The 27073-nt window shown below is 43.2% G+C and overlaps 1 protein-coding gene across 1 annotated transcript; it reads left to right on the top strand.

Moving 5' to 3' along the window:
- Window positions 1-884: 884 nt before the first annotated feature.
- LOC122928231 (syncytin-A-like) lies at window positions 885-7519 on the top strand. Its single transcript, XM_044280852.1, has 2 exons — window positions 885-1159; window positions 4762-7519. The coding sequence occupies exon 2, from the start codon at window positions 5825-5827 to the stop codon at window positions 7040-7042; it is 1218 nt and encodes a 405-aa protein (XP_044136787.1). The 5' UTR covers window positions 885-1159; window positions 4762-5824; the 3' UTR covers window positions 7043-7519.
- The last annotated feature ends 19554 nt before the right edge of the window (window positions 7520-27073 follow it).

The raw sequence follows: 27073 nt of genomic DNA, 5'->3' as shown, positions 1-27073 counted from the left end.
ATCTCCTCTAAGGTTGAAGACTTTTTTGCATCTCAATTTAAACCCACTAATAAGTAAATTGAGGTCCAAAATTGCGATATGGCTTAGACTTCCTCTATCGAGAGTTGATAGACTATCTTTTTAATCAAGATGGTGATCTTACCCCAGCTTCTTTACATTATTAGGAACTCCCCAATATGGATTGAGGATACATTTTTAAAATTAATTAAGAGAATCATTAATGACTTACTTTGGGGAAGAAAGGTTGTAACACTTAAACTCAAACATTTTTATAAGCCGATAGAAAAAGGAGGGTTGAACCTTCTATATTTCAAGGGCTATTTTATATCTGCACAGTTATGGCTACATTGTCAATGGAAGAATAGCCCATTATGTGAGTAGATCTGGTTATGACAACATGTTTACGCTATTAGAATCTGGGCAATTATCTAATGTGCAACAGAAATACGGCAAGACAAGGAAACTTTTCAGTAAGTCCTGGCGCACTATTAAAGGATGGCTAGGAATAAAGGGATCCTTACCCTGTACACCCCTTTGGTATAATTATCACCTACAGGTCTTAGATGAACTAGTAGGGGATCACTACTGGCAATTGAAAGGAATCCATGTTCTTTTTAATGTCAAAAACAAATTCTGCATTTTGCTGAAGTTTTGTTTCTCTGTTAGGAAATAGCTCTGATTGCTGTCAAACTAATTGCTGTTAAGTTTCTATTCTCTGTAACCCTGAATTTTATCTCTTTGGCACTACTCCCGGACAATATTCCTAATATGGAAGTTCCGTTTTTGTTTCTCTTTCACTGTCTGTAGAACAGAGCGTGTTAATATGATAGGTTGAATACATAACTTACGATGATATGCTAATAAAGGGGGTAAAGCTCCCTCTATATAACCTGTGTGCATTAAAAATAAACCTCAGAGTGTTCATTCAGTACATCACTGTTGTGTCTTTTATTACCTACTGAGTGAAGCGCTCTCCTGACGTCAGAAAAGGACTCAAACCAAGCCGATACTAGAAGTTTGGTGCCAGGGGTACCAAGTGGGACGTTGAGATTCCTATCAGTTTGGGGGCTCGTGTCCGGGGTCGAGAAGGTCATCGGGTTTGGTAAGAAAGGCATCTGTTATTGTCCTCTGGCCGATCCGACGACCACGTCTCGATCTAGTAAGTAGAACCTACAACTTCTAGTATAATTACTGTATCAGGGATACAGGGAACAGACTCCGGGAGTCTGGGGGAGTGACCCGGGGACTCCGGGAGTCCGCCGTGAGGATCACTCAGAGAAAATATAGTGCGCACTAGATAATATTGTCTCAGGGAGACAAGGATGGAGCTTGGTTTGACTCTTTTAAAGCTGTTTTAAAGTATAAGAATATTAGAGTTGATATAAGGGTACTGATGTCCGGGTGGTAAGTGTACGGACTGAAGTTCACTATTTGCATAGAGTTTTAAGGACATTGCATTGTTGTTTTACTGTGTTGCGGAGGTCTGCAATACGCCCCACCCCCGGCTAGGAGCAATCCATTAACCCGGGGATAGGTGAACACAAGTGGCAGACCAAAGCAACAAATTATATGTTTGATGAAACTCTCTGATATTTTGTGATCAGACCTGAGTCCTTTGCCTAGTTGACAGGATTAATTTGTCAAATCCTTAACGCTTCAGTACAGCTAGTTCTAGGAAAGTAGCATCATTAAAATATCAGACGGAATGGGGTCACAAGAGTCTAAAACAAATTATCCCAAACCTGAGACGGGAGAAACATGCAAAATTTATGTTGCACGGTGTAGTCCCATAAATTACTTCCTAGTTAACCCATGGGTGGATAATTTAGCTGGATGGACTGAGTTCCCAGCCCCTTTTCCCAGGGACGGCGATAATAGCCCGTACTACATGGACATGATAAAGGGTCTTTGTCTGGGAGACAAAGAAGCATGGCCACATTTTGACCATGACCCGTCCTAGGATATGGATTATATGATACAAAGGGGTAGGGAATCCTGCAGAGTAAGTGATGTTATATGTGTAATATTATTATAGAAAAAAAAAATTGTTCAATAATTTTCTTTCCCCAGCAGTGTAATGTGAGAATCCAAGAATTATTATATATGTACAACATTAACTAAGACCACCTGGCATATAAAATGATTTGGGTTTAACAAGATGACTGTATGATTAAAACATGTTTATTGTCTTCTTATAAGAGTTGATTAATCACAGAGTGAAGATCAGAAAACATTGGAAAACAGCACAACAGCGAGATATACTATTAGCAATTCTGTGTGTGGTGTGGCTATCTGTTTCCAGGAAAGCTGTGTTTGTCTGTGCTGCAAGTTTTGGGATGAAACAAAGACAATTGTGTGATTAGGTTGGAAGACAAATGATTCAGTGGTATGTGAATGGGTGTGGCTCTGAGTTGTAGTGGAGTTGAAGGTGTGAAAGAGCCCTAATGGATGCTTTTAGAAGAGCTGTATATGAATGTGTATGGAGTACGATATCTGTTTTCATATAATATGCGCATTGAGAATTTTATTTTATTTTTCTTGGAAGTGTTTGGTTTTTATTGGTGCCAACAGCATTGATCAAGCTGTACATTTTTTTTTATTATTGAAGTCAAAGAAAAGTTTTTATGGGCCTTTTGTGTGTTCATGTCTGTATTGTCAGATCTGTTTGTTTCAATGTTTGAAGTTATGTGTTACATGTTAAGTGTTGTGCTGGACATCAGAGCTCTGTCCTCATGGGCAGCTGGGAATCTAATGACAGAGTAGGAGGACCACAGCGTCCGACTAAAAGGGGTGGACTTAGATGACTGAGAGTAGGATTCATGGTAGATAGCAGTGCAACCTCAAGTGTGTTAAGTAAAGATTTGTTCATTAAGCTTGACTTACAAGTGTCAGCCAAAAATCTGGGCATAAGAGTACACTCAGATCTCATTTCAATCTCTACACCAGTGCCACTGATTCTTGCAAACATACAGAACCACCCAGAACTTAACAAAATTAATCCTGCATTATGGTCTTCACATGAATATGACACAGGATTCATAGATTGCACACCTTACAAAGCTACTGTAAAACCAAGTGTCATTTCCATCTTCCAAAAACAATACCTACTGCCAAAAGAGAAACTCGATGGACTTAGGCCAATGATAAAAGAATTCCTACAAAAAGGGAATCCTGGAAGAGGTGATTTCACCCTACAGCATGCCTGTAAATCCAGAGACAAAGGCAGATGGTGCTACCCGCTTTGTACAGGATTTAAGGGCCATCAACAACATCATTGTGCCTAATAGCCCCTATTGTACCTGACATCACTCAATTACTATCTGCCATTCCAGCAGACGCTGTTTGGTTCAGTGTGATAGATCTGAAAAATGCATTCTTTTCTGTCCCAGTTGACAAGAAGACCAGACTAATTTTTGCTTTTTCCTTTGACAGACGTCAACTGACCTGGGGCAGACCCTAGGGATATGCTGATTCACCTGTAGTGTACAGCATAGTCCTCCAAGCCACGTTAAAACCATGGCACCCCCCCCCCAAGGTTCCGTGTTGTTGCAATACGTGGATGATTTACTGTTGTGCAGTATGTCAGTGGAGGCCAACATTGAGGATGGTATAACACTGTTACAATGGTTGTTTGAATGTGGACACAAAGTGTCATTAGGGAAAATGCAATGGTGTAAACAGCAAGTCGAATACTTGGGGTTTGTCCTCACAAAGGGGGAAAGGAGGATCAGTCCAGGGAGAGTTCAGTCTGTAGCGGGCCTGGTCACCCCGCTCTCCAAGAAGGAAATGCTATCCTTCCTTGGAATGATAAACTACTGCAGACAATGGATCCCAGACTGTTCCTACTATGACAATATCTTGAGGCAACACTACAGGACAAACCTGATTTAATAAAATGGTCTTCAGAAATGTACAATGCATTTGAATATCTGAAATGTTCATTAATGTCAAGTCCAGGATTGGGCCTCCCTGACTACAAACTGCCCTTCCACATGTTTGCACGACAAAATTGTAAAACCATGGCGGGAGTACTGACACAAGAACACGGAGGCAAGTTGCGTCCTTGTGTATTTTTCTCAAAGGTAATGCCCACCCCTGTTCAAGGGATGCCGGCATGTCTGTGTTCTCTTGCAGCCTGTGCTATGATGGTAGAGTTGGCAACTCCTTTCACAATGTGACGTTACACCATTTTTGCACACTACACATGATGTTGTAGGCCTACTCAAGGACATCCACACTCAACACAGCAGGCAGCTGAGCTCATTGCACTCACTAGAGCATGTATTCTACATACTGATAAACCTGTCACCATCTATACTGAGAGTAGATACGCACATGGGGTAGTGTGGGACCATGGTATGATTTGACAGAGGAGAGGATTCACGGCAGCAGATGGTAAGGATCATGTCTCACAGGGCAATGCGCTGGCAGATAAGGTGGCGAAACGAGTGGCCAAATGCAACCCCACATGTTTGTGTAACCATTGGTAGATGCCATGTTTGGCACCTCCAACCCCTGAGATGTCACAAATGCTTACTTATCTTCAAAGATATGCCACTGAACAGGAACAGCAAGACTGGTGTTATCCAGTATTGCAGAAAAATCCTAAGACAGGATTAGTCTGCAAAGAGGGGGTAGGATATAACAGCATTGAGAATCCTTACAGATACTCATAGGAAGGCCTTTCCCCACCCGCCCAGGTACCAGGTACTTAATAAAACTGAGAAAAAAGTTGCTTGTAAGTCCCCCTCTCTTCCACAGGAACCCACCCACCCATACAGGGTGGGGGATGAGGTAGTGATCAAAACACTGAAGAAAGGAAAATCCCAAGGTGACTTCGCATATGGCCCACCCACTACCGTGGTCGCAGTAACCAGAACAGCCGTGCTGACTGAACAATCTTCAACTTGGATCCACGCCACCCGAGTGAAGCTTGTGAGAGCAAGAGAGGAGGCAGACAGCCTTGGCCTTGAAGAAAGACAAGAGGTACTAACGGGGGCAGACAGCCCTGACCTCCAACAAGGCCCAGAGGTACTAACGGGGGCAGACGGCCCTGACCTCCAACATGATGAGCTCCTCACTCTTTTCTGGAAAATGGTTGAATGTACTGACTGATTGCTTCAATAATCTTGTTGATTTTACCAATTAGCAGTATGGGAGAAGTAGCCGCAACTAGCAAGGGCGGCGTCATCACCTTTTGGTATAATTCATCTAACCCTCACGTAGCTACCTACACCTTTTGTCTTTGTGATATATTGAAAACATGTTCATATTATAACTACTGTTCCAACAACTATGTAGAAGGACAGGCCTATATATGTGTAACAGACTCATACTGGGGAAAAGGTTGTGCATATTGAGGATCAGCGGGATGGAATACAGGGACTGAATGGGGATATAAACCAGAAAGCGCCCTCAAAAGGAGGGATACAAATTCTAAGTCCCTTTTGACTAGAATGACACTCCTTGAGAGAGGGACGTGTTATGTGGACACCTCCTCATTGAATTATTGCAAAAAAAGGTCAGCGGAAATGAAAATTGTATTGACAATAGAAAACCCTGGTAAATATGATGAAGGAGATTATGTATTGGGATGGTACTTCCATAAAATGTGGGGAGCTGCAACTTCTCGGGTAACACAAATGTTCAAACTTAGAGATATGTATAAGTCTAAGGAATACCAACCCATCACAGGTGTCCCCAAAAACCCACTAGCCCCACATATAGTTTCGTTAAAAAACCTAAGGGCCATATCTAATCCCACATATGAGGATACTTTGGCCATGGGACGGGTTTTTCTGATGTTAATTTGTGGCTGGAGTGGATGAAGTATAGTGCAGCCTCTGTGAATAAAAGTAACTGTTATATATGCGGTGCTGCCAAGCCACACCTAGGTACCGTACCCCTAGTGTTACCAGAAAGTGTTGAAGAATGTTTTTTGACTCTTTTTGTTAATATGTCTTATAACCACAGTGCATGTACAGAATGGAAATCAAAATACCCTCTGTTGTTAAAAAATCCTCGCCCTGGGGCAGGAATCCAGATATATCCAGGTAACTACACATGTTACAAAGTTAGTACACATGGGAGGAATGTACAGAATTTCAACAAAGGTTATTGTCACAAATACAGCAATCTGAACATATCCCTCACTCAGAACCAAGTATACTCCATAGGAGATGTGTACTGGATCTGTGGAGATGGAAAAATAAGATCCAGACTGGACGGTGCCTGGAAAGGTAAATGTGCGCTTGCCAAAGCTATAATGAACATGCACATTTTTACTGAATCAGATATTATAGAAAAAGGGGTGCTAAAGATAAACAAAAGAAGCAGCCCCCTTTCAAGTTTTGATCCCCATGTGTATATAGATGCAATAGGTGTTCCAAGAGGGGTCCCAGATGAGTTCAAAGCTAGAGATCAAGTAGCCGCCGGATTTGAATCAATATTGCCCATCATTACTGTGAATAAAAATGTGGATTGGATAAATTACATATACTACAATCAGCAAAGGTTTGTAAACTATACCAGAGATGCATTTCTAGGGGTAGCAGAAGAACTACAAGCAGACTCGATCATGACATTCCAGAATCGAATGGTGTTGGATATGATTCTTGCAGAGAAGGGCGGAGTGTGCCGAGTACTGACTGATCCAACCTCCTGCTGCACATACATACCAAATAATACTGGCCCCACTGGTAAGGTCACAATAGCTATAAAAAAGCTTGAAGATCTGTCAATAGAACTGAAAAAGAACTCAGGTATAAATAATCCATGGGATCAATACTCTGGGTGGTTCACAAGTTGGAAACAAAGTCTAATGCAAGTAGGGATTGTCATACTAATAGTAATTGTAGTAATAGGTGTAGTAGCATTATGTGTTATTCCTTGTGTGAGACGAATGCTAGAAAAAGGGCTCTCTAATATGTCATTATATCAGAGTACTCTACCCCAGGAGGATCGAAGCCCAGATGGGTATAAGAATTACCTAATATCATATAGAGAGAAAAAGGACAAGAAAGGAAAGAACCATGTAGTGTGATACACTAAAGGTTCTAAGAGGGGATTTGAAAGGAATCCATGTTCTTTTTAATGTCAAAAACAAATTCTGCATTTTGCTGAAGTTTTGTTTCTCTGTTAGGAAATAGCTCTGATTGCTGTCAAACTAATTGCTGTTAAGTTTCTATTCTCTGTAACCCTGAATTTTATCTCTTTGGCACTACTCCCGGACAATATTCCTAATATGGAAGTTCCGTTTTTGTTTCTCTTTCACTGTCTGTAGAACAGAGCGTGTTAATATGATAGGTTGAATACATAACTTACGATGATATGCTAATAAAGGGGGTAAAGCCCCCTCTATATAACCTGTGTGCATTAAAAATAAACCTCAGAGTGTTCATTCAGTACATCACTGTTGTGTCTTTTATTACCTACTGAGTGAAGCGCTCTCCTGACGTCAGAAAAGGACTCAAACCAAGCCGATACTAGAAGTTTGGTGCCAGGGGTACCAAGTGGGACGTTGAGATTCCTATCAGCAATTATTATTATTTTTTTTTTATCTTGCACAGATGGTGAGTAAAGGAGATATACTCTTGTTTTTGGAGTTATCACAAAGAGATAATCTAACATGGTTTAGGTATTTTCAGCTTCATTCGGCACTTTCTAGTCTTGAAGAAAAATCTTTGTTAGATATAGATATCTTGACCCCCCCTAAATTGATTAATGGGGAATGTAGGTCACAGTGTTAAGATTGCTCAACTTTATAAATAGTGAAAGCACTATTTAATAATTTAAGTTCACCTGGCCAAAAAGCTTGGTTAGCTGATTGTCCAATGATACAGGTAAAGGATTGGGAAAATATATTGTCTAATTTTAGATTAGTGTCCCACAATTTTAACCACCTGCTGGTTCAATTTAATATTTTACACAGAGTTTGTTACGTCACTATGGCTTAATAAATGTGGTTTGAGAAATGCATCTAATTATCCACAGTGTGAGTCATCTGGGGCAAATTATCTGCACATGTTTTGATTTTGCACAGATCTAAAAGATTATTGGGAAGCAATTGATACAGCTATTACTGAAAAATTGAAAGTAGTGATCCCTTTTAGGGCTGAATGTTGGATATTGAGTGATCTTTCTAAGGTAAATTGCCATAAAGATAAAACATTCTTTTGTCAAAAGCAATGTTTTTGGCTAGACTTTTGATTACTCAGGTTTGGTTTTCACAAAATATACCACGTGTAAACTCATGGTGAAACTTGGTTAATAAAATCAAGAGATAAGAGATGAGAAGGTTTTGTATAAACAAAGAAATATAGAGGAAAAATGGACTAGGATATGGGGTGAGTGGAAATATTAGCCTGCCTCCCTCAACTCCGCAATTAGAAAGATGGAACGCTAGGGAAAGGGTGGGTATGGGAGGGTATTATGGGTGGAGTTAAAAATTAATAATAATGTTGATATGAATATGTTTGTAAAATGAATTGTTGGAGTCTTAATAAAATATAGAAGAAAAAAATGTAGATAGTCTGGTATATAATTAAGAGAGCCCTCTAGATGGACCACTGATAGGGAGGCTACTGATCTTTCTAACCAAGAAAATATTTTTGTGATAATGACTGAAGGCAGTTGTGCATTGTACTCCCCTGATGTTGTATGAAGGCTACCGTGGCAATTTTGTCTGAGTAAACTAATACATGCCGATATCTGGACATATCTCTCATTGCTTTTAAAAAGAGTTGAGCGGACACCTGGATGTTCGGGTTTGACGGGTTCGGCCGTACTGCAGAAAAAAAGTTGGAGTTCGGGGCCCGAACTTGGCCCCGAATCTAAACCCCATTCAAGTCAATGGGGACCCGAACTTTTGAGCACTAAAATGGCTCTAAAAATGTCATGGAAAGGTCTAAAGGGGGTGCAAATGGCATCAAAATGTGGTTAAGAGCATGGCAAGTGCTCTGCAAACAAAAGCGGATAGGGAAATGACTTTAAATAACATAAAATACGTCAAAATAAAAAAATAATAATCTTGATCTAGGAGGACGAGGTCCATATGGAGTAGGAGGTTGAGGAGGAGGTGGATGTGGTGGTGTAGGTGGAAGCAGCGGTGGTGGACTAGGAGGTAGCCTACACTGCTTTTTGGATTAAATTTTTATTTTATTTTTTTAAATTAGGGTACACCCCAAAACATTGGGAAATATAACCTGTGATAACCCCCTCCAGTTGTGCTAAACACACGTCCAGACAATACACTGGCTGCAAGGAAGGCCAGCACCTCCAAGGCGCAAAGGGCAAGCTTCAGCCATGTGCCCAATTTGGAGACCCAGAAGTTGAAGGGAGCAGACCCATCAGTCAGTACGTGTAGACGTGTGCATACATACTGCTCCACCATGTCGCACGTCCCCGTGATGTCCACGATCCAATTGGATATCTTCTCTGTCAACTTTCGATGTTCTTTTATGCGCCTACCATGGTGATCACTGGTGGTGTGGATTCCAGGTTCCTGGCCGGAGAGGGAGCCTGAAAAAGGGATACCAAATCCAAGGGAGTCAATGGATGAAATTAAATGTAATCGAGCTGAAATATGGGACAAAGTATAGAAGAATAAGATTCCAAGTTAAGGAGGTAGTGACGATAAATTACCCACTCCCGACTCGTGGAGGTAGTGACGATAAATAACAATACAGGACTCTTAAGATGCCCTGTTATTGGAATGATTAATAAAAAATTACAGGGAATGTCATTGCGGTATTTTGGATTAGGAAACATTAGACAGGAGAGTCCCTGCTGCCGCTTTGTTGACTTTAGATAACTTCTGCCTGATCGCACGTCCCTGTGACGTCCACCATCCATTTGGATATCTTCTCTATCAACTTTCAATGTTCCTATCTGAGCCTACCATGTTGATCACGGTTATCGGCGAATCAAGGTTCCACGCCAGAGAGGGAGTGTGAGAAAGAGAGACCACATCCAAGGGAGATAAATGGATTACATTTTTATTTGATCGAGTGAAAATGTGGAAAAAGCTGTTAAAGAGCAAATGTTGAACAAATTATTAAAGCGCAAATGTGGGACAAATTATTGAAGCGCAAATGTGGGACAAATTATTGAAGCGCAAATGTGGGAAAAATTAGTAAAGTGCAAATGTGGGACAACTTGTTAAAGTTTAAGCATTGAATGAAAGGATGTGGCGCGCATCAATTAAAGAAGAATTTCTAAAATGTTATTCCCTGTCACCTATGCAGAGCAGGGGTTTATTCACGTCCAAAATTGTAAAATGTCAACCCAAGAATGTAACAGAAAAATTACTGAAATGTATTAATCTGTCTAGGTTAACCTGCAGGGGTCTATGACAAATTATTGAAATTTAGTAAGCAGTCAATTAGGTAGAGAAGGGGTATATTACACCCAAAAATTGATGAATTTCACCTGAAAATGTAACAGACAAATTTGGTATTTATTTTTTACCTGTCTACTAGGTATAGCAGTGGTGCATCACACCCAAAAATTGGTGATTTTCATCCGAAAATGTAACAGACAAATTGTATTTTTTTTACCTGTCTACTAGTTATAGCAGTGGTACATCACACACAAAAATTGGTGAATTTCATCCGAAAATGTAACAGACAAATTAGTGAAATATTTTTACCTGTCTCCTAGGTACAGCCGGTGTATATCACACCCATAAATTGGTGAATTTCACCCGAAAATATAACAGACAAATTATTATTTTTTTAACCTGTCTACTAGGTATAGCAGTGGTACATCACACCCAAAAATTGGTGAATCTCACATAGTGAAATGACATAAAATAAAATAAAATACATACAAAAAATGATAATTGATTTATGAGGTGGAGTTCCATAAGGCTGAGTTCACACGGGCGAGATTTCCGCGCGGGTGCAATGCAGTAGGTGAACGCATTGCACCTGCACTGAATCCTGACCCATTCATTTCAATGGAGCTGTGTACATGAGCGTTTTTTTTCATGCATCAGTTCTGCAATGCTTTAAAATCGCAGCATGTTCTATATTCTGCGTTTTTCACGCAGCCCTGGCTCCATAGAAGTGAATGGGGCTGCGTTAATAACGCATTGCATCTGCAAGCAAGTGCGGATGCAATGCGTTTTTCACTGATGGTTGCTAGGAGATGGTGTTTGTAAACATTCAGTTTTTTATCACGCGCGTGAAAAACGCATCAAAACGCATTGCACCCGCGCGGAAAAAACTGAACAACTAAACGCAATTGCAGCCAAAACTGACTGAACTTGCTTGCAAAATGGTGCGCGTTTAACTGAACGCACCCTGAACGCATCCGGACCTAATCTGTCACGCCCGTGTGAACTCAGCCTAAGGAGTAGGAGTTTGAGGAGGCGGTGGATGTAGCGATGTAGGTGGAAGCAGCATTGGAGGAGGACAAGGTAGCCAACACTGGTTTTTGGTTTTAATTTTAAATATTATTTTTTTTATTAGGGTACACTCCAAAAGAGTGAAATATCCAAAATAAAAGAATGAGCAATTACGCTGTAGTATATCAATGGCTGGTTAAGGCCCGTATACATGTCTATTCTGCACAAGGTACGGACAAGTCCTGTGGGATCCATGCCTGGTTTATTTTAATGAACATGAGTTTGTCCGCATTGGCCGTGGACAGGCGGCTGTGCTTTTTTATGATGACACCCCCTGCCTGGCTAAACACACGTTCAGATAATACACTGGCTGCAGGGCAGGCCAGCACCTCCAAGGCGTAAAGGGCAAGCTCTGGCCATGTGCCCAATTTGGAGACCCAGAAGTTGAAGAGGGCAGACCCGTCATTCAGTACGTGTAGGCGTGTGCACACATACTGCTTCACCATGTTGATGAAATGCTGCCTCCTGCTAAGACGTTCCATATCAGCTGGTGGTGCCGGTTGTTGTGGCGTGCTGACAAAGATTTTCCTCATTTCAGCCATGCTAACCCTGCCTTCTGAGGTGCTCGCGTTGGCGACCTTTTCCTCTTCCTCTGCCTTCGCTTTGTGCTTCCACTGTGCCCCCGCTGTCAGGTGGGAATGCCACTAGCAGCGCGTCTACCAGCGTGCGATTATACTCATCTTACTATCACGCTCCAGTGACGGAATTAGGACGGTATGTTGTCCTTGTAATGGTGATCCATCAGTGTAGCCACCCAGAAATTAGCACAAGTTAGCATGTGAGCAACTCGGCGGTCGTTGCGGAGACACTGCAGCATTTAATTGCACATGTGTGCCAGGCTGCACAGAGGCAACGAAAAACTGTCCTCTGTGGGATGTGTATCGTCTGTGTCCTCTGTATACCCCCAGCCACGCATCAGTGATGGCCTTGAGCTGGTCTGGGTGCCACCCTGCTGTGAACAAGGTTCCACCTCCTCCTCCATCTCCTACTCCTCCTCCTCATCCTCCACCTTGTCATCCTCCAGATCTGTGCCCTGGCTAGACAATTGTGTACCTGGCGTTTGTGGGTGCAGGAAACCATCCTCAGAGCCATTTGTGGGTGACTGGTCGGAAACCCTACGAAATGATCCCTCTTCATTCTCCTCCTCCTGTGCCACATCCTCTTCCATCATCGCCAGCAGCGTTTTTTCAAGGAGTCATAGAAGTCTGATAGTAAAGCTGAGAAATGCGTTTTCGGCACTGGCCATGTTGGAGTACTCGAATCAGCGCAACAAGGAACACAGGTCTCGCATTGAGGCCCAGTCATTGGTGGTGAAGTGGTGCTGTTCCGCAGAGCGACTCACCCGTGCGTGCTGCAGCTGAAACTCCATTATCGCCTGCTGCTGCTCGCACAGTCTGGCCAGCATGTGCAAGGTGGGGTTCCACCTTGTGGGCATGTCGCATATGAAACAGACAGAAACAAATTGGTGGGTGTGGACCAATGGACAGTCAGCTGCGGTGCCCTTAATAGGACAGGTTCAAAGTCCTTAATCAAAGTAGAAATAGGTTTAACGGGTGCCGCGCTAATTTGTAAAGCAGTATACAGGATCAAGAACCAGAAAGCAACGTGCCAAATTCGTATGATGCACAAACAAAAATTCCAAATCCATATACAATAATATACAGGCGGATCTCACACTTCCATATAAACCATGCGAAGATTTTCGGCAACCTATTACTCAGCTGCGCATATATGAAGACAACTGTCTTACGTCTCCCAGTTCACATGCAAAAGAATGGATGTCCGCCTGCAATATACGGTGAAATCTCCCCTTGTGGTAACAGTCACACGAAAAGCCTGATCCGAAGACAGTCCGGAATACCCTGTTCAGTAAACGCAGATGTTGTAAAAGAACCGCTGTTTGTGTCTGTGTGGTATCATGTACCCTCTGAATCTGTGGGCCCAGCCCTCGGTCTTCTTTCACTGTTATGGGAGCACTGTGGAGGTCACTGTCATGCAGTGGCGACTCTAGGAACATGAACACCACTTAATCATACTACTATTGAACACAGGTCACACAGAGAACTTGGCTTCTCTAGACAGCAGGGCAGCCAGCTTCCCTGGCTGCCCTCCAGGAATGCCTGGAGAAAGCCTGGGAAGCTGGCTGCCCTGCTGTCTAGAGAAGCCAAGTTCTCTGTGTGACCTGTGTTCAATAGTAGTATGATTAAGTGGTGTTCATGTTCCTAGAGTCGCCACTGCATGACAGTGACCTCCACAGTGCTCCCATAACAGTGAAAGAAGACCGAGGGCTGGGCCCACAGATTCAGAGGGTACATGATACCACACAGACACAAACAGCGGTTCTTTTACAACATCTGCGTTTACTGAACAGGGTATTCCGGACTGTCTTCGGATCAGGCTTTTCGTGTGACTGTTACCACAAGGGGAGATTTCACCGTATATTGCAGGCGGACATCCATTCTTTTGCATGTAAACTGGGAGACGTAAGACAGTTGTCTTCATATATGCGCAGCTGAGTAATAGGTTGCCGAAAATCTTCGCATGGTTTATATGGAAGTGTGAGATCCGCCTGTATATTATTGTATATGGATTTGGAATTTTTGTTTGTGCATCATACGAATTTGGCACGTTGCTTTCTGGTTCTTGATCCTGTATACTGCTTTACAAATTAGCGCGGCACCCGTTAAACCTATTTCTATGTCGCATATGAGGCGGTGAGTGGGAAGGCCGAAGTTACGCTGCAGCGCTGACAGGCTAGCAGCAGCAGGGTGAGAATGCCGAAAGCGCGCACAGACGGCCCACACTTTATGCAGCAGCTCTGACATATCGGGGTAATTATTAAAGGAACCTCTGCACCACCAAATTCAGCACATGCGCCAGACAAGGGATGTGAGTCAAACCGGCTAGTCCCAGAGCTGCTACGAGATTTCGCCCTTTATCGCAAACTATTAGGCCGGGCTTGAGGCTCACTGGCACCAACCACTCATCGGTCTGTTGTTTAAGGCCCGTCCACAGTTCCTGCGCGGTGTGGAGTTTGTCCCCCAAACAGATAAGTTTTAAAACTGCCTGCTGTCATTTACCCCTGGCTGTGATGAAGTTGGTGGTGATGGTGTTACACTGACCGGATGAGGAGTCGGTAGAGGATGATGAAGCGGAGTAGGAGGAGGAAGCAACAGGAGGCAAACTGAAGTGCCCTGCAATCCTCAGTGGTGGAAGGACATGCGACAAACTACTATCCGCCTCAGGCCCAGCCGCCACTGCATTTACCCAGTGTGCTGTTATGGAGATATAACGTCCCTGACCGTGCTTACTGGTGAACATATCCATAGTTAGGTGCACCTTGCCACAGATGGCGTTGCACAGTGCACACCTGATTTTGTCCCCCAGTTGGTTGTGCAGGGAAAGGCTCGCCTGGAAAAGAAGTGGCGGCTGGGCACGGCGTACTGTGGGACAGACGGAATGACAGCATTTCAAAGGCCAGTAATTTAGAAATGCTGGCATTCAGGGCTAGGGATCGCGGGTGGGTAAGGGGGGGTACTTCCTCTTCCTCTCCAGTGATTGGGAGATGGAGAGCTTAACACTTCCGCGGGACATTGTGGAGATACTTGGTGACCCAGGTGGTGGTGTTGCTGAAAGATCGTCTGTTTGTGGGGTGGCAGGTGGCACTGTCACTCCAAAGGTTGATGAAGAGGCCAAGACTGCAGCAGAAGATGAAGCAGGAGGATCCAGACACCTTTCTTGTTTTTTGCGGTGTCTACTCCACTGCAGCTTGTGCTTTGCACTTAAATGCCTGGTCATGCAGGTTGTGCTCAAGTTGAGAACGTTTATGCTTCGCTTCAGGCTCTGATTGCACAGCATTAAAATCACTCGTGTCTTGTCGTCAGCACATTGTCTGAAGAACTGCCATGCCAGGGAACTCCTTGGAGCTGGCTTTGATGTGCTTGGTGCCTTGCTGCGTTGGGCAGTATCAGGCATACTGTCTAGGGGATGGCCGCTCTGCTTTTGCACCCTGCTCCCTCTTCTGCTGTGCTGGTGGCTATGTGCAACCACCACCTCTTCCTCTGAACTACATAGGTCACTTGCATCACCTTGATTCCATGTGGGGTCGAGGACCTCATCGTTCTCCACATCATCTTCCACCCACCCTCCTTGTCAGTCTGCACACTTTCGAAAGCCCCAGCAGTTGGCTGTCATGGAAGGTGTACAGGAAACAAGACAACACAAAATGAATATACGACTCACTGGATCCAAAACTAAGGAACAAAAAGGGAGACCCCTGCATCAGACCTGGCACTCTCCCTGACTGCTCAGCCTATGCGAAAATCTCAATGGTAGATGATCTCATATCCTCGTACCTCGACTGTATAACACCTGAACACCCTATAATAGTGAGGGACACGACCACCGGCTCCCTACACTAGATACGGAGGGAGTCAGGGTCACCTGGGATCCAGCAAACAGAAAAACACAAATGAATGCCCAACACTTATCTTGTAGAAGACTGGGAAGTAGGATCATCATGCACACACACTCCAGGAAGTAATATAAACCGCAAACTGATGCACTATGGGGAGGAATTTAAAGGGATGCAATTAGTACAACTACATGACAGCTGAGAGAGGCTAACGAGATGAGGAACTGAAAGCAAAACAAAGGAAGCTCAAGGAGGAGGTTCTGAAAGGCATCTGTCAGAGCTTCTCAGATGTCTGGTGGTGACATTGGCACCTGTTTTTTGTCATTATCTGAAACGTGCTGTGATAGTCCTCCCATGTACTCATCTTGAAACATAAGTTGTTGGGCATCGATGCACTCAATCTTTTCCACTTCTGGGGCAGGGATAGGTGGATGGTCCTGGGAAACCCTGCTAACAGACTCATAAAAAAGCAGAAGAAACTGCTGCATGACTTGGGGCTCAGACTGCTTGGCTGATTTGCAAGGGGGTGAGGTGAAAGACTGATCGACACCGGCTGCAGTTGCCAACTCTGATCTTTCAGCAGGAGACTGGGTGGGAGACAATGTGAAGGAACAGGAGGCACTGTCAGCAACCCAATCTACTATCGCCTGTACTTGTTCTGGCCTCACCATTCATAGAGCCGCATTAGGCCCGACCAAATACCGCTGCAGGTTCAGTCGCCTAGTTGCACCTGAGGAAGGGGTTTTACTTGTGTGTGAAGCTGGCACAGATCAACCACATCCTCTCCCTGCAACAGGAGCTCCACCAGCAGCACCACGACCTGGGCCACGTCCCTTATTTGACACTCTCCTCATATTTCTCAAATTTAGGATTTTGCCCTAAATGGGTGTTTAATTAATAGCAGAATAGAACAACAGTATATAAAGCTTGGATCTCACACGTACAGTTTCAGACTAGTCCGCACTTAGTTTTTTGCCCAAAATGGGTGTTTGTTTAATAAATGAATAGAACCACAGTATCTAAAGTGTGCTTCTTACAATGACATATGCAGCAAAGGCTGCAAAATTAAGTAAGTTTTTGGCCCAGAATGGGTTTTTCTTTAATAACTGAATAGGACAGCAGTATATAACCCTTGAATTTCACACGTGCTGATGCTGCAAGGGCTGTAAAATTGTGTTTTTTGCCCAAAAATTGTGTTTTATTAATAGAAGAATATAACCACAGTATCTCACACGTACAAATGCAGACTAGGCCGCAATTAAAGTTTTTTCCCCAAAATGGGTGTTTGTTTAATAACTGAATATGACAGCAGTATATAACCCTTGAATTTTACACGTGCTGATGCAGCAAGGGCTGAAAAATTGTGTATTTTGCCCAAAATGGCTGTTTTTCAAATTATTGAATAGAATCACAGTATCTAAAGGGTGTATCTCACATGTTTCTTGCACAAAATGGCTGTTTTTCAAAAAACTGAATATAATAACAGTATCTAAAGTGTGTATCTCACAGTGACATATGCAGCAAAGGCTGCAAAATTTACAGTTTTGCCCAAAACGGGTGTTTAATACCTGAATATGACAGCAGTATATAATCCTTGAATTTCACACGCGCTGATGCAGCTAGGGCTGTAAAATTGTGTATTTTGCCCAAGAAGGGTGTTTTATTAATAGAAGAATATAACCACAGTAGCTAAATGGTGTATTTTACACGAACTGATCCAGACTAGGCTGCAATCAAAGTTTTTTGCACAAAATGGCTGTTTTGCAAATATCTGTATAGAGCCACAGTATCTAAAGGGTGTATCTCACAATGACATATGCAGCAAAGGCTGAAATATGGTGTATTTTGCCCAAAATGGCTGTTTTTCAAAAATTATTGAATATAACCACAGTACTAAAGGCTGTATGTCACACGTCCTGATCCAGACTGGGTAAAAATTATTTTTTTTTGCACAAAATGGCTGTTTTTCAAATAACTGAATATAACCACAGTATCTAAAGTGTGTATCTCACAATGACATATGCAGAAAAGGCTGCAAAATTAACTTTTTTCCCAAAATGGGTGTTTGTTTAATAACTGAATATGACAGCAGTATAACCCTTGAATTTCACCCGTGCTGATGCTGCAAGGGCTGTAAAATTGAGTATTTTGCCCAAAAAAAATGAAATTCTCTCCCTGAAATCACCAGCAGCATCCTCTCCCTACACTAGTAACAGCAGAGTGACGTGCAGATCTACGTGACTCCAGCTTATATAGAGGCTGGTTCACATGCTGCACTGGCCAATCACAACCATGCTATTAGTAGGCATGGCTTTGATGGCTTCTAAGGGCACACAGTTAAACGCTTGAAATCGCCGAATGACGAAGCCGAACCAGAACTTTTACTGAAATGTTCGGGTTTCGGTCCGGGGCCCAAAAATCCTAAAGTTTGGTACGAACCCGAACTTTACAGTTCCAGATGGCTAACAGTTCTGTGAATATTGACGACTGTTCTCTCTCTTCTATCGACCATTGACCCTGACCTTGGTCCAAATGGGCCCTCCAACCCCAGGAACTCGCATCATTTGGTAATGAGAAGGTCTGTTTTTGCTGCCAGTGAACTCCTCTTCAGATCCCCCCCCCCCTTTATTAGTTTCACTGTTGTCTCCATTTTAAATTTGTGGTACGCAATAAATTTGCTTAACAGTTTTAGGTTTATTATGATCTTATACTTGTGTAGATTATATAGTAGTATAGAGGCTTACCCATCCGTTAATATGCCATTGTTTTTTTTTCCGAGGAAAATAGAAAAGAATAATGACCATTAGACCTTTCTGTTACTGAAACTGATTCTACAGCCCCTAGATCTATTAACTGTTTTATTCCTTGAAGCATTATTTTGTTGATAAGATGGAATTTTGTTACAAGAAGTTTTTGCGGGGGAACAGATAAGTGTTCCAAACGATAACCTTCTTTTATGATGTTGATTATCCAGGGTTCTGACACTAGTTGTTCTCAGGTGTTGTAAAAGGAACTGGGCCTGTCCCCCACTGGAATTACGTTATTGGTTAGAGGAGGAAGAGGTTCTCCTCCATTGGTATTGAAGAGAAAATGCATTTCCTTCCCTCCTTTTGCGTAGTTCCATCCACTTGTTTTACCTTTATCTTTCCTATCCTCCTTGTCATAAGGTTTGGCATGAAAAAACTTTTAGCTCATTTGAAACCTATCATCAGGAAATCCTTGCTTATGGTCCGTGGCATTTTCCAAAAATGGAAGGGAGAAATGGAAGGGAGATTTTTATTTTTGAAGCTATATCACCTGACCATGCTTTCAGCCCCCTGCGGGCTGAGTTAGAAAGGACCGCAGAATGGGCTGAAAGTCTCACACACAGAGGTGTTTTATTGATTAGGTGCACTTCAAGTTGTTCAAGCTATACATTAAATGTACGTGCCACACAAGTTAAAGCAACACCAAGCTTCATTAAAGCTGGCGTTGCCTCCCAAGTCTTCTTTATGAGACTCTCGGCTTTTCTATCGATTGGTCTTTTAATTGTGCTGCGTCCTCAAACTGCAGCACTGTACGCCTAGCCACTTTGGCCACAGGAGCATCAAATTGGGGTATAGTGTCCCAGTTAACACAATCTGCCTCACTAAAAGGATATCCTCTAGGAACGAAAGTGCCTTTTTCTGGTTTTGTCCATTCCATCTTAATCATGTTTTGTATATTTATTTCACAGGAAATATGCTTTTTGTCTTTCCCCCAAACCTCCCAAAATTTTGTATGCTTTTTTTTTTTTGTTAGCTTCATCTGGATATTGGCCCTTATAGCTTTAATCAATTTGTCAATATTCTCTGGGTTAAATAGGAATCTTTTATATTCATTATTCTCATCTGAGGAGACATAAGATCTATCACTTTAGTAGTTATCAGAGAGGACAATATTATCTTTTTTTTTTTTTTTTATATTGAAAATTTTTATTGTTTTCAATTTTTCAGCGCATAGACATTTCCAATAAGTAAAGTATACAACAATCCATGTGACATAAACAAAAGCGACAATCACATATTTCAAGATGTCACAGATACATGTAACATGAGGGCGATTAAGCCCAACAGGACAGGCATTGGCAAAAGAATAAAAGGGTCAAAGAAACCTTGTTATTATGTCAGACTAAATCCGGTCTCATGGGTACCCAAGTCAGGGGTCCGTGGTGGGGGCGAATAAATAGGAGGGGGGGGAGAGGATATGTTAGTATGAATAAATAGATCTCAATCCTAGGAGAGACGGGGGAGATATGGCAGTAAAAGGTTGCCGTTAAGCCCAGTACCTAAGGAAAGTGTCTATATTGCTTCCAAGGTAACCACGTTTTGATAAAAGAAGGTCTGGAATGCGACTCCCAGTGTGAAATCTCCTCTAGTCTGTAAATCTGGTCAACCTTGTTGGACCAGTGTTCAATGCTGGGGACATCTGAGGATAACCAGAGAGTTGGTAAGAGTAATCTGGCTGCTAACAGGAGGGTAAAAAGAGCTTTCTTAAATGGGCCCAGACCCTCTAATCCAAGTGACAATAAGACCAACTCGGGAGAACAGGTGAGAGATGACTGACAAATCTGGTTACCTAGTTGGGTTATAGTGTGCCACCAAGGGTTAATCAGGGCACATGCCCACCATACGTGAATGAAAGTTCCTTTAACTTTATGACATCGCCAACATAGATCACTGGCTGTCTTATTATATCTGTAGGTTTTGTCTGGGGTCCTGTACCATTGCATAAGGATCTTATAGCTGTTTTCTTGGATGCGTATGCATCTTGATAGCTTGTGTGCGAGAATCAGCATTTTAGAGATTTCTTGAGGCGTTAGGGATCTCTGGAGATCCTTCTCCCATTTGCCCACTATTGCAGGTTTAATGAAAGAGGCAGGGGACTTCAAATGTTTATAAATCTTGGAGATAGCTTTAGGCGGGTATCTCATACTGTTCAGCATTTCCACAAACCAATTTGAATCTTCTGGTGGAGGAGGGCTCTTCATTTTGCTAAGTAGCTCTGTTTTAATGAAATGTAGCAGGGTGGGGTTGTGGATCTGCGTCCCCAGAGTTTTGCATATCTCAGAGTCAGGGAGAATGCAGCCATCTGGGTCTAAGAACTGGGCGATGGGGATCTCTGATGTTCTAATACATAGCGGACAGCTTTCTCTCAGATCTTTGGGGGCCAGATTGATTATGTCTTTAATATGCAAAAGTGAAGCAAAAGGCGACGGGGCCCCAAAACTGGTCGCGAACCCCCCCCAGACCCTTAGGGTATTGCGTATAAGAGGATTAGATATTGTGCTTAGGGTCGGGGGTGGCCTGTCAGCCAGCAAGAGGGCCCTAGGAGAGAAGGGGAGGAGAGCAGTCTCCAATGAGAGCCAAGATTTATGGGGGGGTTCTCTAATCCAATCAATGGCCCTAGAAAGCTGGATGGCAAGCATATATGAATTAGGGTCAGGGAAGCCAATACCACCTCTACTCCTAGGTTTGGTCAAGGTATCAAAAGAGATACGAGGGCTTTTGGCTTGCCAAATGAACTTACGAATGTGTTTGTTTAAAGATGCAAAGTATGACCTGGGAATATCAATAGGGAGAACCTGCATCATATACGTAAGCCTTGGCATGATCAGCGACATGAAGATGTTCTTCCTTCCGAACCAGGAGAGATAGGGAGAGTCTAGGGAGTCCATCTTAGCTGTCATAGAGGCTAGAAGGGGTTTGTAGTTCAGTTGAAAAAGATCAGGCAGGTGGGGGGATAATTTGATCCCTAGGTAGGTTAATTGTTGGGTCTGCCAATTAAAAGGTGAGTTAATTTGGAGGGAGGCGATAGTGGCGTGGGAGAGACCGATATGCAAAACCTGGGATTTGGAGGGATTGACTTAAAATTGGAAAGGGAGCCAAAAAGATTGAGTGTTGAGAGAATCTTGGGCATGGATCTCTGCGGGTTAGTGGTAACAATCAGAAGGTCATCGGCAAAGGCCGCCAATTTAAATTCATGGCTCCCCACTTTCAAACCTCTGATTTCACTATCCTGTCTGAGGGCTTGGAGAAGGGATTCCATTACAAGGACAAAAATGAGTGGGGAAAGGGGGCATCCCTGTCTCGTTCCATTTCTAATGGGAAAGAGGGAGGAAAGAAGACCATTTACTGACACGGACGCCGAGGAGCAGGTGTACATGGAGAAAATAGAGTTGATATACTGCTCTGGGATTTTAAATTTAGCCAGGGCTAATCTAATATATCTCCAGTCCACCCTATCAAATGCCTTCTCGGCGTCCGTGCCTAGTAAGACCAATGGAGAAGATTTATGGGAAGCGTAAAACAGGACGTCTAGGATTTTAGTGGTATTGTCCTTACCCTCCCTACCTCTAACAAAACCGACCTGATCAGGGTTAATTAGTTCAGGGAGAAGACTTTGTAGTCTAGTGGCTAGCATTTTGGCTAGAAGCTTAAGGTCGACATTAAGTAAAGAGATAGGACGATAGTTGGGGCAGAGTGTGGGATCTTTACCCTCTTTAGGGATTATTGTGATGACTGCTTTGGTCATGTCAGAAGAGAGTGGGTGGTTGGATAGTGATAAATTGCAAATTGGGAGCAGGTGTGGTAGCAGGGTACTTTGAAAGGCCGAATAGTAAGTTATGGGGAGACCGTCCGGGCCAGGGCATTTGCCTCTAGGGGTAGATTTAATCGCGGCAGTTAGTTCCGGGATAGTGAACGGTGTGGTCAGAGATTCTTGTTGTGCCAAGTTTAAAGTGGGAAGGTTAAGAGTCTCTAGGAAAGTGCTGATATTACTTTTTCTATCCAGGGAAGGATTAGGAAGGTCAGGGGCTGGGAGATTATATAGAGATTGGTAAAATAATCTAAATTGTTCTGCTATTTCTTCGGCCTTAAATAATTGGACCCCTTGGGAAGATTTAATGGACTGAACATAGCGGGAGTTTCTTCTCTTTTTAATTCGGCTCATGACATATTTAGAGGCTTTGTTACCATGGGCATAAATCTTCTGTTGAGCGGACAGAAAGAATTTAGCTGAGCGTTCATTCAGAAGATTTTTCAGTTGAGTTCTAAGAGAGGAAAGTTCCGATAGTTTCTGTGCCATTAAAGATTGCTTATGAGCTTTTTCTACTTGATGAATTTGTGAAAGCAGGGTGTTAAGTTTTTTCTCTGACTCTTTCTTTAGAAAAGAGCAGAGACTGATCAGTCTGCCTCGTATATATGCCTTGTGAGCATCCCAGATGACTTGGGGGGTTACTTCAGGGGTATTATTTGTTAAGAAGTATTCTTCTAAGTAAGAGGTAATTTGGGCTGTATGTGTGGCGTTATTCAATAGAGACTCATTGAATCTCCAATTTGGTTGTCTGGCATTTCTTTTCCCCGGGGTTATTGTACAGAAAATTGGGGAGTGGTCTGATAGAGTGATATCTCCTATTTTGGGTAAAGAGCAGGATTGCAATTTCTCCTTTGGGACTAAAATGTAGTCAATTCTGCTATAGGAGTTATTTGCAGAGGAGTAAAAAGAATAGTCAATTGTGTCAGGGTTGGGACACCGCCATACGTCTATAATTCCCAGGTTGTGCAATTTCGTGTGTAGCAGCCTGAGGGACCTAGCAGAGATGGGGGATTTTTTAGAGGATGTGTCTATTAAAGGATTAAAAGCTACATTGAAGTCCCCTGCGACAATTAGGAAACCCTCCCTATGCTGCTCGATTAAGGAAAAAACATTAATGAGCCAGCTAAGCTGGTCGGTATTTGGGGCATAAATGTTCACAAATGTGAACACAGATAGTCCCACCTGACCTTTAAGGATCAAATATCGGCCCTCTGGATCTTGGACGTGAGATTTGTATTGGAAGGGTAGGCCTCTGCGGAAGCCTATACTAACCCCCCTCGAGGCTGCACCCCCAGCCCCACAATGGTACCAGCAAGGATACCTGGAGTGGGAGAGATTGGGGTAATTATTGTGTTTGAAGTGTGTCTCCTGAAGAAAGATCACTGAGCAGTTTTCTCTGTGCAGGAGAGATAAGATCTGGCATCTCTTGGAAGGGGATCTGAGCCCCTTGACATTGTATGAGGCTAATTTAAAATCTGCCATACTTTTTTGGTAAGGTGAAAAGCCCAAAGGCTATAAAAGACACTGCAGAAAAGAGTTTGACAAACCAGATACATCGTGGGGAGGAGAGTGCGGCCACGAGAGGATCCAGAGGGGCCATCACAATTTCGGATTGAGAAGGATGTTGAAGTTTCTCTTGCGTACCTGTCAGAACATGAACAAATAGAACAAAAACCAACAAAGAAGAAAAAGTAAATAAAAGCAAAAAGTGAACGAGTATCATTCAGACAAGGCAGGGTATTAAAACTTTGCCTATCCGGGGCAATAAGAAATAGGGGGGGGGGGTAAAGGGTATTATACCCTGAAGCACTTCCCTCTGCGACAGCAGAAGTACTGCAGCTTAGTGGATATTATAATCCTAATGAAGGAGTAAAAAGTGGGGGTCATTAAGATAATTGAGATAACGTACAAATGATCGCTTTTCTACAGCAATTAAGGGTAGAATGATGCATCTATCCTCAGTCCTAAGGGGTAGCATCCCATATTGCCCTAAGAAGGATGTTAGTAAGCAATGGTATTACACTTAACCCCTACAGTGCAGTGTGGCAGAGAAAAGGTGAAAAATCTTCAAAGCAACAGTTAGGTTACTTAAACAGATCATGACTGGTCGTGCTTTAAAACAGACGGGAAGACTCAAGAGAGAAGTCCCAACTGTCTCCACGTCCTATGCTAGGAGAGGAGCAAGGCCCGAGTATAAGGCGAGCCCCGCTACTCCCCCAGCACATAGCACATAGTCAGTATTTCAAATACTTATCAAAAGCATAACAATAGTAAGTCCCATCAGACGGCTTTCTTGTTCATCCAGAGCTGGGGATGAGAAGGTGAAATCTGCTACTTGTCCACCAAGGAGAGGCGTTTTGGGGTGGAGAAGGAGTCTCTTCTTCTGCTGCTTCTTTGAGGCTTTGGGGTGCGTTGGGGCTCCCAGGGGATTGGCCTGGGTAAATCAGGTAGAGAGTTGAGGTTCTGGGCCATGTCCCAATTTGCAATAGGCAACGGAGGTATTTGAAGAAGGTCATAGGTTTTATCCAGGTCTGCATACGAGGAAACATGGATGCGACGGCCCTCATGTAGGAAGGATAATCCGAAGGGAAATGTCCATCTGTAGAGGATTCTCTGCTGCCTTAGCCAATCAGTAAGGGGTCTCAAAGCTTTACGCTTCTTGAGGGTCGATTGTGACAGGTCCTGGTAAATGGAGATGCTGTTATTATCCCACTCAACAGAGTTGGAGTTCCTGGCCCCTGCCAAAATGGCTTCCTTTACAGGGAAGTGTAAAAATTTACATATAACATCCCTAGGCGGTTCGTTCGCTTGCGGTTTGGGCCTGAGGGCTCTGTGTGCACGTTCAAGCAGGACCTCATGCGCCGAGTCAGAGCCTAGAATCTTGAGGCATATCTGAGTCACTGTTTCCGGAATGTCCACAGCTGGGATGGTCTCAGGTATCCCTCTAAAGCGCAAATTATTTCGCCTGCCTCTATTCTCTTGGTCTTCCAAGGCAGTATACAGGGCGTTTATATGGCACTGCGCTAGGGACATGCTAGAGGACACTTCTCCCTGGTGCTGGAGGATCGCAGCCTGCGTTTCTTCTAAGGTCTCCACTCTCTTTCCCACATGTCTCAAATCTTCTTTTATTGAAGAAATGTCCACACTAATAGGACCCAGAGCTTCCGCTAGGGCTTCTTTTAGAAATGCCCTGGAGATCGGCAGGCAGTCCGCCTCATTCAGGTCGTCTCCTACCTTATCGCTGCTACATGCGGCAAGCTGTTTGTGTCCGGAGCGCGGGGTGCCGGGCGCCATCTTAGGTTCTCGGCTCACTTGTGGAGCGGCGGCTTTTTTCATAAATTTCTCTATTTCCCCAGCTTGACTTTGGGAGCGATTGCCTCCAGGCTAGTCTGTGGGCTTTTGGCCCCCGATCTTCACCATTTCAGCTGGCAGTAAGCTTATGAATCTGTGCTGAGAGGGATATGCAGACGGGAGAGCAGCGCTTCACACGTCCATCCGGATCAAGCGCTGGCGCCGCCCCCCCAGGACAATATTATCTTAATCAGAGTCACTGTCCAGAACCTGATGAACTTTTGTAGGAACAGGTGGAGGCTTAGAGGGGACAGGTAAAACATGGGCAGATTTTACTTCTCTCTAACCATGATTCTGATATCTTCTAGAAAGGTAGATACAGTCATGTGAAAAAATTAGGACACCCTTTGAAAGCATGTGGTTTTTTGTAACATTTTTAATAAAAGGTTATTTCATCTCCGTTTCAACAATACAGAGAGATTAAAGTAATCCGACTAAACAAAGAAAACTGAAGAAAAGTATTTTCAAGATCTTCTGTAAATGTCATTCTACAAAAATGCCTATTCTAACTGAGGAAAAAGATAGGACACCCTTGCCCCTAATAGCGAGTGTTACCTCCTTTGGCTGAAATAACTGCAGTGAGACGGTTCTTGTAGCCATCTACCAGTCTTCGACATCGGTCTGAGGAAATTTTACCCCACTCCTCAATGCAGAACTTTTTCAGCTGTGAGATGTTTGAGGGGTTTCTTGCATGTACAGCCCTTTTCAAGTCACCCCACAGCATCTCAATGGGATTCAAATCTGGACTTTGACTTGGCCATTCCAGGACTCTCCATTTCTTCTTTTTCAGCCAATCTTTGGTTGATTTACTAGTATGTTTTGGGTCATTGTCATGTTGCATGGTCCAGTTCCGCTTCAGCTTTAATTTTCTAACTGATGGTCTCACATGTTCTTCAAGCACCTTCTGATACACAGTAGAATTCATCGTGGATTCTATGATGGTGAGCTGACCAGGTCCTGCTGCAGCAAAGCAGCCCCAAACCATGACACTTCCACCTCCATGCTTCACAGTTGGTATGAGGTTCTTTTCTTGGAATGCTGTGTTTGGTTTACGCCAAACATGTCCTCTGCTGTTGTGTCCAAATAATTCAATTTTGGACTCATCTGTCCAAAGAACATTATTCCAGAAGTCCTGGTCTTTGTCAACTTTATCTCTGGCAAATGTCAGTCTGGCCTCGATGTTTCTCTTGGAAAGCAAAGGTTTCCTCCTTGCACACCTCCCATGCAAGTTAAACTTGTACAGTCTCTTTCTGATTGTAGAGGCATGTACTTCTACATCAACAGTA

The sequence above is a fragment of the Bufo gargarizans genome, chromosome 2, assembly GCF_014858855.1.
Source record: "Bufo gargarizans isolate SCDJY-AF-19 chromosome 2, ASM1485885v1, whole genome shotgun sequence".
Classification (NCBI taxonomy): Eukaryota; Metazoa; Chordata; class Amphibia; order Anura; family Bufonidae; genus Bufo; species Bufo gargarizans.
Note: the sequence above shows the minus strand (reverse complement) of the source record. Positions and strands in the feature narration are given on the sequence as shown.